We start from the raw sequence: 15,621 nt of genomic DNA, 5'->3' as shown, positions 1-15,621 counted from the left end.
GAACCAGTACTAACTTAGTGATTCCTGCTTTCCATTTAATTTTCTACTCTCTAATCTTCTTTAGTTTGAAAAATTTTCTTCTTTATTGAAAATCAGAGCAGTTGATAAAATAATTGATCTTTTAATTTTTTAGTGTCCTGGTGCTTTATCTTAATAGAATCTGGTATCAAGGACATTTAATTTATGTGAAGAGGTGTGGTTTTTAAAAGTATTAAAATTTCTTTCAATTTTATACCATGAGGTTAGTATTTCAATCTTGGAAACCTGAAATTTCACATACTTTATTTAACAGAAATTATTATCCAATTCCAGTGTTATTACCATCCTCAATAAAATATTTTGGCATGGTCATCCTATCCTTTCCAATAAACTGGTGATCTTTTAGACAGTAGGGACACAATAAAATAAAAATACTTGTTATAGAAGTAGGCTGCTCTGAAAAATAGAATAATTATTAATTATTGTGGTATAAAATTTAAAAAGCAACATTGCGCTATGCAAATTGTAGTCATGGTAGTGACTAAGAATAATGGTCTCTCCTTATATACACAAAAAATTAAAGCATTAGAAGCACATTAAAACAAGGTAAAAAATTACATAAACAGAAGATATAGATTACATACATAAAGTATTTTAAAATCCTTACCTCCTCACAGCACCGCCTGCTTACAATAGCCCTATAGTCAATTCTATCCCAGAGTTGGTCCCTTAACTTTAGGAAATCAGGGAACAATTTTCTCCAGTTTTTCCCTAAAGCCCATGGAAAAATTTCATACTTGGATTCTTCTTCATCTTCTTCAACTGTATTAGCCAGATACCTAACAAAGAAGACCAACAACCCAGAAAGAAATGGGTAAAGGACAACAGGTGGTTCACTAAATAAATAAATAAATAGATAGATAGATAAATACAGATGATTAAATCTTCAGTCAAAAGGTTCACACAGGTTGACAGATCAGTACAATTAAAGATATGCTTTTCTGGGATATATAATCCAATCTGTATTTATGATGTAGTTTCTACACTTGTAGCCTACTTCTTCACTGATAGAAAGCAGTAATGTATAAGCACATATATATTTATTAATATCCTGATAAAAATAAAATTTATGAAAATTATTTTATGTATTAACTTCTTGCAAATTGTATACAGTTTGCAAACATTTTACTTTTAAATTGGCTCTTGAGCAAAGATAGTAGTACAATGAGAACTTTGTATGCAAGTTCTCTAATACAGTGGAGTTGAATATTTGTTTAGGATTGGTCCTAGAGTCCTTTAAGGGTAAAAATTGAGTATGATCAAAATATCATTGAAATTCAAATTAAATTACCCATTAAATACATACATGTTTATGTGCACAGACTTTTATCACTGTTTGAAACATTTGAATGAAATTAGGAGTATTCTAACTTGGTGGCTCTTGCTGTTTTCATGGTCATCTTTCTCCATAGAAGTTAATACATAAAATAATTCTTTCAACTCTTAAAAAAAAATGAAGACAATAACTTCTGGTTAACCAAGTTGGCAAAGTGAGATGATACAGGGTTCCTATTTCCCAGAGAATCTTTGAAGAACTAGGAAAAACTGAAACAGCACTCTTTCTTAGAGCTCTGGAAAAGTTACAGGGTTGCAGTAACTGGGTGGGCTCCAAATCAAGAAAAATGCAACTTAAAAATGGTAACAAAACCCTGTGGTGCCCTTGCTGGCCCTATTCCCACCCTTTCCCCAGCTCAGTGTGCAACCAGTCTGTTTTCTCATGCAGGTCCCTGGCCCTAGTTTTAGAGGGAGCAGAGTAACTCCTGAGTGCACACTGGGGTTCATGTATGCCTGTGCCAATCTATCTGGTGGCAGCCTGAGGACTAAACCAGGACACTCATCTCTGGCTCATCATCTCAGAACTTTCCCTGCACACAGAAGCAGCATGTGGATAGACAGATCAGTATAAGAAACAATCAATTGCAGAGACCTGGGGCAAAGGACTATCAACCTAAACAGAAATAATGGAGTACTATGATCCAGGAGGAAAGACTATTTTATAAGAAGAGAGGGCATTCAGATCTAAAAAGACTGTGAAAGGTGTTTTTTATGTTGGTTTGTTTGCTTTTGTTAACCCCTGACATTCAAGGGAATCTCTGGCATATCACAAGCTGGATATAAAACTTAAGGAACTTAAGGAAGGTGAGGGACTAAATCCCAGAGTAGAAACATTAAAATATTAAAATGTACAGTATTCTACAAAAGATTACAAGGCAGGAAATGATGGCCTATCCAAAGGAATAAGGTAAAATATCAGAAACTATCAATAAGAAGACCAGACTTTGGAAAACCAGATCGAGACTTTTAAAACATGGTCTCAAATATGCTCAAAGAGCTAAAGGAAAGCATAGTCAAAGAACTAAAGGATATCAGGAAAGTATTATATAAACAAAATGAGAATATCAATTAAGAGACAGAAATTATAAAAAGGAACCAAATGGAAATAGTGGCATTGAAGACCACAATAACAAAGATAGAAAAACTCCCTAGAGGGTTCCAGTGGCAGACTGGAGTTAGCAAAAGTATCAGTGAACCTGAAGACAAGACGACTGAAATTATTCAAGTGGAGAAGCAGAATGGAACAAAGTGAACAGAGCCTAAGAGACCTGTGGGACAACATCAAGCATACCAATATATGTATTATGGGAATAACAGAAGGGGAAGAAGAGAGAAAAGGCAAAGAGAATATTCAAAGAAATAGTAGCTGAAAACTTCCCAAATTTAATGTAAGCCATGAATATAACATTCAAAATTCCCAACAAAACCCAACTTTCCAAACACAAAGACATCCACACCCAAAGACAAAGAGAACATTTAAAGCAGCAGGAGAGAAGCAACATGTCATATACAAGTTAGTATCAAAAAGATTAAGTGCCAATTTCTCACTAGAAACCACGAAAGCAAGAGGCAGTGGTATGACATATTAAAGTGCTGAAAGAACATAACAGTCAACAGAGTAAAACTGTCTTTCAAAAATGAGGGAGAAATGAACATTACCAGATTTAACAACAACAATAAAAAGCCAAGGGAGTTTGTCAGTAAGAGACCTACCCTATGAGCATCGCTAAAGGAAGTTATTCAGACTGAAAGGAAAGGACCCAAGAAAGTACAGCAAAGCTGAATGATGCATAAGGAAATAAAGAACTCCAGTATAGGTAATTACATGGCTAATTATAAATGCCAGTATTATTGTATTTCGGATTTTTTAATCTACTGTTTATTCTTAAGGATCTAGAAGGCAAATGCATAAAAAGTAATGATAAATGCACAGTTTTGGAACAATATTTAAAGATGAAATTTGTGACAAGAACAACATAAAGGTGGAGAGTGAGACACAGGAACAAAATTTGTGCATGCTAGGGAAGTTGGTATCAAATCAACTGATATTGTAATAGAAATAGGATGTTAAAATTAAGTTCATGAAAAAAATAAATAAAAGAAATTAAGTTCATGGTAAGTAAAAGAAAATATGTGGAGAACATGCACAGAAGGAAATGAGAAGGGATTAAAAATGATTCATTACAGAAGATCAACTAAATACAAAAGTAGGCAGTAATGGAAGACTGGAGGGACATAAAAGGCCTAAGATAAAAAATTAGCAAAATAGCAGAAGAAAGTCCTGCATTATTAGCAGCTACTTTAAATGAAAATGGATTAAATTCTTCAGTCAAAAGTCAGAGATTAGCAGAATGGATTATAAAGCAAGACATAAAGTATCCTATTTATGAGAGACTCACTTTAAATTCAAAGACACAAGTAGGTTGAAAGTGAAAGGATGGAAAAAAATATTCCATGCAAAAAGTAACTAAAAGAGACCTGGGGGAAGGGGTTTACACTAATATCAGATAAAACAGAAATTATGGAAATGAAAGTTTAAGTCAAAAGCTGTTGCAGGGGACAAAGAAGGATACTATATACTGATAAAATGGTCAATTCATCAATAAATATAATAATTATAAACATATGCATCTGTCAGCAGAGTCCAAAATATACAAAGCGAGTACTGAAAGATTTGAAGGGAGAAACAGACAATTATATATTAATGACAGGATTTTCAATATGCCACTTTCTATAATGGATAGCAAATCCAGACAGAAGATCAACAGGAAACAGAAGACCTGAACAACATTATAAAACAACTAGAACTAACAGGCATATATAAAACACTTCACCCAATAGCAGCAGAATACATATTCTTCTCTAGTGCACATGCATCATTCTCCAGTATAGACAATGCTACATCACAAACCAAGTCTTGATAAACTTAAAAATACTGAAATCATATAATGTATCTTTTCTGACCACAATGGAATGAGCCAGAAATCAATAACTGGAAAATTCACAAATGTGGAAATTAAACAAAACATTAAACCAATAGGTCAAAGAGGAAATCAGAAGGGAAATTAGGAAATACCTTGAGATAAAATGAGAATACAGCATACCAAAACTTACGGGATGCAGCAAGTCAGTACTCAAAGGGAAATTTATAGCTCTAAATGCTTACATTAAAAAAGAAGAGTGGCTGAGGACAAGATGGTGGAATAGGGAGCTCTAGGGTTCAGATCATCCTTCAGGGCAGCTAGTAAACAGCCAGAAACTTTCTGAAACACCTGTTTTGGGGACTCTGGAGACCAGAAGAACACCATATACCATCCAAGGACAAGCAGAAGGAAGAGACTGATAAACTGCAGTACAGATCTATAAGTAGATCTCCCCACACTGTTGAAGCTGATGCCCATCTCCCACTGGCATGGCAGGCCACCTAGTAGCCACTCTTTTACAAGAATGAGGGTGAAGGGATGGGGAGGGCACAGCTGGGTGCCAATTGAAGCTTCTCATTAGTGAATTCAGATTGCTGGGTTCCAGCTCTGAGGACAACTAAAGTTCCAACCTACCAAGGAGAGAAAGCAGCTGGTAGCTTCTGTTTCAACCCTGCCCTCCCGAGGGGAGGAAGCAGGGCTCATTTAGAGATGCAGTAACTTCTCAGAATGGCAGGGAAGAGTTTGTTGAAGAGTGGCTTGTCCCCAAGAAAAAAGGAAGAGGCAAGGCTAGGCAGGCACCATGGCAGCTTTTGATTAGTGAATTTGGAATGCTGGGTCCTGTATTAGGGTTCTCTAGAGAAACAATCAACAGGAAATATTTGTAAATATAAAATTTATAAAAGTGTCTCACATAACCGTGGGAACATAGAGTCCAAAATCTGTAGGGCAGGCTGTGAAGCTGATGATTCCAGTGGAGGGCCTGGACGAAGTCCATAGGAGAGGTTTGCCGATCAAAGCAGGAAGAGAGCCTGTCTCTTCTGAATTCTCCTTAAAAGGCTTTCAGTGATTAGATTAAGCATCACTCATTGCAGAAGACACTACCCTTGGCTGATTACAAATGGAATTAGCTGTGGATGTAGCCAATGTGATCATGATTTAACTCTATGAAATGTCCTCATAGCAAGGCCAGCACTTGCCCAACCAGAAAAACAGGTACCACCACTTGGGCAAGTTGACATATAAACCTGGCCATGACAGGTACCAACGTTGTCAAGCACAGTTACAGTTTCCAACCACCAAGTACAGAAGACAGTAAGCAACCTCTGTTTCAACCCTGACCCTGGCAGGGGCAGAAGCAGATCTGATTGAGAGACACTGTGCTGTCTTGCGGATGTGGGGAACAATTTGCTGAAGGGTGGCTCTCCCCCAAGAAAAAAGGTAGATGGGACAGACACGGCCCAACACAGTTGGTAGCTTTTTATTAGAGAATTCAGATGGCAGGGTCTGGGATCTGAGCAACACTTTAAACCTGTCCTGGCCAAAAGAGACTGGCAGTCTCTGTTTCAACTATACCCCTGGCAGGAGGGGAGTTAGTTGAGAATTAAAGACACAGTACCACCTTAGGATGTGGGACCAATTAGCTGACGGGCACCATCTGCTGGCCAGCAAGGAGAGCACAGACTTGGGGAGTCACCAAAGAGAAGAGTGACGGCTTCCAGGTCTCTTCCCCAGGGCACTTACGAATTGATCTACAACCCCTTCATGAATCTTTGGGCATGTTTTGACTAAGAAAAACTGACTTGGGAAAGTCCTCTCTGGGGAGAGACTTCCTCCAGAATTAGCCTTCTGGATAAAAACAGCTAGGGACAAGATGCAAATAAATAAAATCAGAAACAAGGGGTAGGGTTGGGGGCATTACTATTGACCATACAGAAATAAAAAAGATTATAAGAAGATATTAAGAACAACTATATCTACAAATTAGAAAACTTAGATCAAATGGACAATTTCCTAGGAACACATGAACAACCTACACTGAATCTAAAATAAATAGAAAACCTCAAAAAAACCAATCACAAGTAAAGAACTTGAAACAGTCATCAAAAGCCTCTAACAAAGAAAAGCCCAGGACCAAATGGCTTCACAGATGAATTCTACCAATCACTCCAAGAAAAGTTAAAACTGATCCTGTTCAAACTCAGCCAAAAAATTGAGAGGGAATACTATCTAATTCATTCTATGAAGCAAATATCACCCTAACACCAAAGCCAGATAAAGATACTACAAGAAAAGAAAATTACAGACCAATTTCTCTAATGAATACAGATGAAAAATCCTCTACAAAATACTTGCAAACTAAATCTGACAGAATAATGAAAGGATTTTATACATCATGATCAAATGGGTCTTATCCCAGATATGCAAGGGTGGTTCAACAAAAGAAAATTATACCACATTAACAGACTGAAGGGGAAAAAACACATGATCATCTCAATTGATGCAGAATAGGCATTTGACGAACTCCAGCATCCTTTCCTGATAAAAACACTTCAAAAGATAGAAATAGAAGGAAACTTCCTCAACATATAAAGGGCAAATATGAAAAACCCACAGCTAACCACATACTCAATGGTGAAAGACTGAAAGCTTTCCCTCTAAGATCTGGAACAAGACAAAGTTGCCCACTGTCACCACTATTATTAAACACTGGACTGGAAGCTCTAATGTGACTAATAAGGTAAAACAAAGAAATAAAAGGCATCCAATTGGAAAGGAAAAAGTAAAACTTTCACTATTTGGAGATGACATGATCCTATACTTAGAAAGTCGTGAAAAATCTATAACAAAGCTACTAGGGCTAATAAATGAGTTCAGAAAAGTGGCTGGATACAGGATCAACACGTAAAAATCAGTAGTGTTCCTATACACTAGCAATAAACAATCAAAAAAAAAAGAAATCAAGAAAAATTTCTATTTATAATAGCAACTGAAAGATATCTAGGAATAAATTTAACCAAGGATGTAAAGGACCTGTACACAGAAAACTACAAAACATTGCTAAAATAAATCAAAGAAGACCTACATAAATTGAAGGACAATCTCTGTTCATAGAATGGAAGACTAAATATTGTTAAGATGTCAATTCTACCTAAACTGATTTACAGGTATAATGCAATCCCAATCAAAATTCCAACAATCTACTTTGCAGAAATGGAAAAGACAATTATCAAATTTATCTGTAAGGGTAAGGTGGCCCGAATAGTGAAAAACATCTTAAGAAAAGATGAAGTGGGAGGATTCATACTTCCTAACTTTAAAGCATAGTACAAGCTACAGTGGTCAAAACAGCATAGTACTTGCATAAGGATAGATAAATGGATCAATGGAATCTGAGAGTTCAGAAATAGACCCTCATATCTACTGCCAATTGATATTTGTTTGACAAGGCTGCCAAATCCACTCAATTGAGACAGAAAAGTCTCCAACAAACGGTGCTGGGATATCCACACCATTTGTGGATATCCACAATCCAAAGGAATGAAAGAGGACTCCTTTCTCACACGTGATACAAACATTAACTAAAAACGGACCAAAGACCTAAATATAAGAGTCAGAACCACAAAATTCCTAGAAAATGTAGGGAAGCACCTTCCAGATCTTGTGGTAGGTGGTGGTTTCTTAGGCATTACACCTAAAGCACAAGAAATAAAAGAAAAAAAATAGATAAAAGGGACCTCCTCAAAATTAAATAAGGACTTTGTCAAGAAAGTGAAAAGGCAGCCTACTTAGTAGAAGAAAATATTTGGGAATCATATATCCCATAAGGGTTTAATATTCAGAACATATAATGAAATTCTACAACTCAAAAAGAGAACAACCCAATTTAAAATGGGCAAAAGACTTCAATAGATACCTTCCCAAAGAGCAAATACAAATGGCTAAAAGCAGATAAGATGGCTCAACATCACTAGCTATTAAGGAAATGCAAATCAAAACCACAATGAGATATTGTTTCACACACACTAGGATGGTCACTATAAAAAAAACCAGAAAACTATAAGTGTTGGAGAGGATGTGGAGGAAGAGGAAGATTTATTCACTGCTGGTAGGAATGTAGACTAGTGTAGTCATTGTAGAAGAGAGTTTGGTGGTTCCTCAGGAAGCTAAGTATAGACAGCCATATGATCTAGCAATCCTGCTACTAGGTAAAGAGGGACATGAACAGACATTTGCACACTGATGTTCATGAGGCATTATTCACAATTTAACAAAAGATAGAAACACAGCTCAAGTGTCTGTCAATCGATGAATGGGTAAACAAAACGTGGTATATACATATGATGGAATATTTACCTGTAAGAAGGAATGAAATCCTCATGCACACAACAACACGATGAACCTTTAGGACACTATGTTGAGTGAAATAAGCACGACACAAAAGGATAAATATTGTATGACCTCACTAATATGAACTAACTATAATGAGCAAACTCATGGAGTTAAAATTTAGAGTATAGGCTACCAGATGTGTAGTCTACCAGGATATAGAATGAGGGTAGAGAATGGGAAGTAATGCTTAATTTATGCAGAATTTTTAATAAAACTGATTATAAAAGTTTGGAAATAGAGGTACTGATAGTACATTATTGTGAGTGTAATTAATGGAATCATACCCGTGAATGTGGTTTAAAGGGGGAAGTTTAGGGTTGTGTATATCACTAGAAGGAAAGCTAGAGGCTAAAACATGTATAAAACTGTTTGATGTTTCCCCACAGTTATGTATAGAATTACCATATGACCAGAAATTCCACCACTAGTTATACACCTCAAAGAAATGAAAGCAGAGACTCAGATATTTGCACACAGATGTTCACAGTGGCATTATTCATAACTGCAAAAAGGTGGAAGCAACCTAAATATTCCTCAACAGATGAATGAATAAACAAAATGTGGTATATATACACAATAGAATCTTACATAGTTATGAAATGAGTTAAGTTCTACTACATGCTACAATATGGATGAACCTTAAAGACATCATTTTGAATGAAATAAACCCGAAATAATAGGATAAATATTTTATGTCTCACATGAAATAATGAGAATATGTAAACTTAGAGTCAGAAATTAGAACTCAGATTGCCGGGGTAGGGGCTGAAATGGGGAATGGGGAGTTAATGCTTAATTTGTATAGAGTTTCTGTTTGGAGTAATGGAAGCTTTTGTAATGGACTATGTTGATGGCAGCACAACATTGTGAATTTAATTCATACCACTAGATTAAGATAGAAAATTTTGAGGAAAGGTTAAAAGATATAGATGGATGCAGTATAAAATGTTTAACTGGAGTTTCAGAAGGAGAGAATAGAGAAGATGAAAAAAAGGGACATTTGAAGAGACAGTGGCTAAGAATTTTCCAAGAATTATAAAAGACAATCTTCAAATTCAAAAAGCCCACCAAACCCCAAGCACGTTATAAAAAAGAAACCAGTGACTTAGTAACATACTGGAACTTTCAAACACAAAAGAATAAGAGGTCTTAAAAGTAGCCAGGACAACGTGGGACAGAGATCCTGGAATGAGCTGAGACTCAGCATCAAGGGATTGAGAAAAACCCTAGAATGAGCTGAGAATTAACATCAAGGGATTGAGAAAACCTTCTTGACCAAAAGTGGAAAGAGTGAAATGAGACTAAGTGTCAATGGCTGAGAGATTCCAAACAGAGTCCAGAGGTTATCCTGGAGGTTATTCTTATGCATTAAGTAGATATCACCTTGTTGTTCAGAATGTAGTGGAGAGGCTGGAGGGAACTGCCTGAAAATGAAGAGCTGTGCTCCAGTAGCCATGTTTCTTGATGATGATTGAACAATGATACAGCTTTCACAATGTGACTGTGTGATTGTGAAAACCTTGTGTCTGATGCTCCTTTTACCTACCATATCAACAGATGAGTAGAACATATGGAATAAAAATAAATAATAGAGGGAACAAATGTTAAAATAAATTTAGTTTGAAATGCTAGTGATAAATGAAAGCGAGGGGTAAGAGGTATGGTATGTATAATCTTTTTTTTTTCTGTTATCGTTTTATTTCTTTTTCTGAATTGATGCAAATGTTCTAAGAAATGATGACTATGCAACTATGTGATATATTAAGAATTACTGATTATATATGTAGAATGGAATGATATGTTAATGTTTTTGTTTGTAGTTAATTTTTTTTAATTAATAAATTAAAAAAAAGTGCTCAATAAATATTTGTTGAATAGGGAAAAAAAAAAAAAAAAAGTAGCCAGGAAAGGGCGGGCAATGGTGGTGCAGTGGTAGAGTTCTTGCCTGCCATGCCAGAGATCCGGGTTTGATTCCTGGTACCTGCTCACATAAAAAAAAAAAAAAAAAAAAAGTAGCCAGGAAGGAAAATACAGTAGGAAGGAAAATAATCCCAAGTGGAAGGTTTGTGATGCAAGAAGAAATGGTAAGGGCAGGCCACGGTGGCTCAGTGGCAGAGTTCTTGCCTGCCATGCTGGAGACCCGGGTTTGATTTCCGGTGCCTGTCCATGCAAAAAAAAAAAAAAAAAGAAGAAGAAGAAATGGCAAGCAAAGGTATAAATATGTTGGTATAGGGTGGGCGGTGGTGGCGCAGTGGCAAGAGTTCTTGTCTGCCATGCCAGAGACCTAGATTCAATTTCCGGTGACTGCCCATACCAAAAAAAAAAAAAAAAAAAAATGTTGATATATTTAAATATTGATTGTACAAAATAATAATAATGATGTGTAATTTTTTTGGAGGCATTAGGAAAAACTATAAACTTTCAAAACAAGAGAATATAAGTTGTCAAGGGAGTGATCAGAGATAAAGTGTTTAAGGTTCTTGCCATAAAAATAACTATGGTAATTGCTGAAAGAACAGATATACACTGCATAATTTCCAAACAAGTAGAGAAAAAAAAAAGTGGCAAAAAGAAAAATATAAAAAACTTCAATAAGAAAGATGATTAAAATGGAGGGAAAAAAAGAAACAGGAAACTGGGACAAACAGAAAGTACACAACAGGATGGCAGGAAAAAATTCAAATATATAAGCAATAATAAACTATTATTCATCAGTGAATGAGCATGAACTACAACCTCACATTATCAATATAAATGAATCTCAAAATCTAAACATTATAGTCAAAAGAAAGAAATAAAAAAAGGATAATATACAATGATTCTTTTATTTAAAACTCAAAAACAGGAAAAATCAAAGATACATTGTTTAGAGTTATACATAAATTTAAAAAAAAACAAGAAAATTATTACCTTTGGAAGAGAGAAAGTTCTAATTGGGAAAGTATGCTGGGAGCTTCAAAGGTTCTGGCAATATTTTGTTAAGCTGAGTCATACATATTTCTCTTTTATTCTTTCACACACACGCACGCACGTACCTATATGCATTCCATATACTCTTGAACATATTTCACATTAAACTTTTTTTAAAGGCATAGAAAAGTGTGTACAATGCACTTCTATTTTTGTAAGACACACATACACACAGGATGGTTCATGTATAGAAAATTCTCAACAGATAGACGTGAATATGTTAACCATTGTACTTGAGGAGGGAGAAAATAGGATGAAGACTTATTTCTAATTATATATTCTCTTTGGTACTTTTTAAAAAGCCATGCACTCATTCCTATTCAGTTACATTAATACAAACTGAACACCAACATATTACTTTATCCTACCTTAACACAACTGTATACATTTCAATATTACCTGATAAAGTACCTCATTGTTAAACCCATTCAGTTTTATAATGAGTCAAATCATGTCCTTTGTAAAAGAGTAATTTTTTACTTTAGCATCCCTAATAGCTCTTAGCAAAGAGCAGACAGAGTCTAGCTAGCTTTAGTCCTTTACATGCTCGCTGACTAAATGTAATATGGAATATTTATAACATACTATGGTGCTGATACCAGGACTACAGGATAATTCTACTGTAGATTAGAAATGTTTCAGGTTTCTTGTGACAAAATATCTATATTGTATACATGCAAGTTGTCCTCTAAATTTGAAATATCCATTTCTTTCTAGAAAAACCTATTTATTTTGCATATTAGTTACAGTTATTCAAACAAAGAATTAAGGACCTCCTATATGTCAGTCATTGAAAGATACAAAAAAGAATTAGATACATATATTAGATACATGTTCTTTGCCCTTAAGGAGCTACAGTCAAATGGAAGAGGCAGAGGAGTATGAAACAAATAATCATAAGACAGAATATGGAAGACTGATAATAGAAGTTCAGCGTTCCATAAGAATATATATAGAAAGGAAAAAAACTCGAGCTTTAGAACTGTGGCTAACTGAGAAAATATTTAATGAGAGAATAACTATTAAATCAGACTTTACAAAAAATATTAGACATAAAATGAGAATCATAATTTGTCATTTTAAACATGGAGCTTATAGAAATCAAACACCCAATGCAACTTATATATTACTATGCAGTATAAGCTATGTTTTACTGGTAATAACTTTACAGAACAGGTGAAACAAATCCAATTTCAGCCATGTAGTAAGATTTGAACTAAAGCTTCTTTTGGTTTGTTTTTAATTCTCAGGTGAGAGAAAAATCTACAAAAGCATCAACAAACAGATATAATATAAATCTAAAAAGTATACAAATAATTTAATGATCAACGACTATACTTTGGAATCACACCTGAGTTTGTGTCCTAGTTCTGTTGCTTACTAACTTTCATGATCTTGAAAATTAGCTAATTTTCCTAAGTCTCAGTTTCTTCATCTGTAAAATTGGAATAATAATAAAATGTATCTCATTGGAAAGACTAAATGAGTTAATGTACATAAACATTTTTCTGGTGCCTTGCATATAATACTCAATAAGTATTAGCTAATCCTATTTCCCAATCTAGCAATCATCATTACATTTTATATTAATAGACTGTTATTGAGCTCATTTTTTTCCTATGCTATGTGAAATGTGACTCTGAATACATGGAGAGATCAGTTTCTTCTAGTTTTATTTCCCTAATAACTCTTTGATTCTGAATTAAATATACTGAATGAAAACTTATTCTTCAATGCAAATACCTATTGTGGGATTCAACTAAATATTTTTAACGTAGTCCTTGAGCTAAGTACTTAAAATTATAATCAAACGTTCCCGACTGCAGCATTATATCTCGGTACAGGGTAGAAAAGGTACAATAGAGTATATTCTTAAATTACTTTGATTCTAGCAGAATTCTGACCTAATGATGAAAAAACCATGTCATTAAAACCGACTGACAGATCACAAAGCTAATATAAAGTTAATGGAAGAACTGGGAAACCCTCTATATCCCTTTGTCACAGTCCAACGTGTTCAGTGAAACGGCCAGTGGATACTAAAGATATCAAATATGAATACCTTCTTACATTACAGACATAAACCGACAAAGAATATTTCTAGATTATTTTTCACAAACTGATCAATTTTAAAGAGCAATGATGATTATGACTTTTATTATACATTAAATGGAAATTTCAAAGAGAATACTCAGGCTTTAAAAAATATCTAAATCTAAAAGAGGAGAATACTGGATAAATGATATGGGAGGACTCTGAAAATGTATAAGGCACAAAAAAAAGAACGCAAGTAGAATTTAAACAATATATCTTAGGCATATAGCACAATAAGGGCAGTGAAAAGAACATAAAAATAGCTTATTAAAAAGTAAAACCTGTAAAGCTTTAAAACTAGAAGATCTATTTCAATATATACATGAAGTTTTAAACAGTTCTGTTTTAAATAAGGTACCATGTATAATTATAAACGAATACTACAAAAATCACTTAGTAGAAAAGTATACTTACAGAGCAATAAAGAAATTTATCCTGGTGTGCTCATTTATAGAAAATTTGGCCCTCTTGAAATATACAAAGGTCATAGCCAAAAGATACTATAGGGGAAAAAATTAATATTAACACTTTTCTTTCATAAGTAAAATTGCTTTAAAGGAGCTCACTTTTAAAATTTCTGATAAATGAACTAAAACAGTAAAACATTAAATATTTATTCTTATTAGAGAATTTCTTATTTGAGTATTTATTTTTTGGTTTTCTGGAATCTATGTGTCAATAATGAGAAACAGTTCTTGACCATTTATCATGATTAAGATAACTAGAATGAACTCCTAAATTTTGACAACTTTTAAAAAATAAAAACTCAATTATTTTTCCCTAACTTTAATTTCAAATCTATAGAGAAACTGGGGGATCAGTAAAATGAATAACCACATATCCTTCACCTAGATTCACAAATTGTGAATATTTTGCCACATTTGTTTGATATCTATTTGTATGTATATATATATGTATGTATGTATTTTTCTGAACCCTTTTAGTTGCAGACATACATACTCACCTTAAAATTAACCTTTTTAAAATGATCTCTAATCAGAAATTAGAATAACACGGCTCTATCTTCATTGCAAAAGAAGTACTAAAAATGCATTATTAGAAAGACATGGTTTAGCTCTGTATAAAGACATTATGCTAGGTACTGTCCAAATGAAACACAAACTATAAATTTGATATACTAGATTGCCTATCATAAAATTCCCTGTCCACTTATCTCTGCAGGATTAGCCACAAAGGTGATTCCGAGTTTTCAAGGTAACTTTCAGGAGAGAATTCTTGAAATAATGCTAAGATACAATACTCCTCATTAGTTAGTTTTCAAATTCTGACCCCTGCTGTTGAACTTTAATTAATTCAAAACATTTTAAAAATGTTAGTGACACTGTGATTATATTTAAAATATCCCTTATGTTTTAGAGATACATTATGATGTGTTTATGAGTAAAGTGTTAGGATATCTGGGATCTACTTCAAAATAATCCAGTACTGGAGAGAGGAGTTAGAAGAAACAAGAATGGCCATGCTATGATTGTTATAGCTGAATGATAGGGCAAATGGATGTTCTTCATTTCTCTCTACTTTGGAGCTGTGGTTAAATTTCCCAAAACAATAAACTGAATAAAACATATCTAATTTTCTGTCATCTTAAGCTTGAAAATAAACATTTTCACATCAGTATTAACTTAGTGGGTATTTAACCAGTGAGCCTTACATTCATTCCCTTATTTATTGGTTGCCACCCTTACAAATGTAAGTGTGCTGAATTTTCTAATGATTTAATTTTCTAATATGGTTTAAAATGGCATTTCCAAAGTAAAAATCTTGACTGGTCAGCTAAATCTTAAGAGTACAGAAACATCTGTTCCTAGTATGTGAGTTAGCAGCATAACTTTTTTAAAATGAAATACTA

The 15,621-nt window shown here is 34.1% G+C and overlaps 1 protein-coding gene across 3 annotated transcripts in view; it reads right to left on the bottom strand.

Annotated features, from left to right (window-relative positions):
* SPDYA (speedy/RINGO cell cycle regulator family member A) overlaps positions 1–15,621 on the bottom strand; it is a 49,219-nt gene that overhangs the window by 25,989 nt on the left and 7,609 nt on the right. For all 3 annotated transcript variants that reach the window (XR_013172352.1, XM_077152492.1, XM_077152493.1), the window contains 2 exons: positions 14,166–14,251; positions 647–818 (listed from right to left, as the gene is read on the bottom strand). Coding sequence is in view for 2 of the 3 variants with exons in the window: in XM_077152492.1 (XP_077008607.1) it covers positions 647–818; positions 14,166–14,251 (258 nt within the window). In the remaining variant the exon portion in view is untranslated. The remainder of the gene's footprint in view (positions 1–646; positions 819–14,165; positions 14,252–15,621) is intronic.

Source organism: Tamandua tetradactyla, chromosome 3, assembly GCF_023851605.1.
Source record: "Tamandua tetradactyla isolate mTamTet1 chromosome 3, mTamTet1.pri, whole genome shotgun sequence".
Classification (NCBI taxonomy): Eukaryota; Metazoa; Chordata; class Mammalia; order Pilosa; family Myrmecophagidae; genus Tamandua; species Tamandua tetradactyla.
Note: the sequence above shows the minus strand (reverse complement) of the source record. Positions and strands in the feature narration are given on the sequence as shown.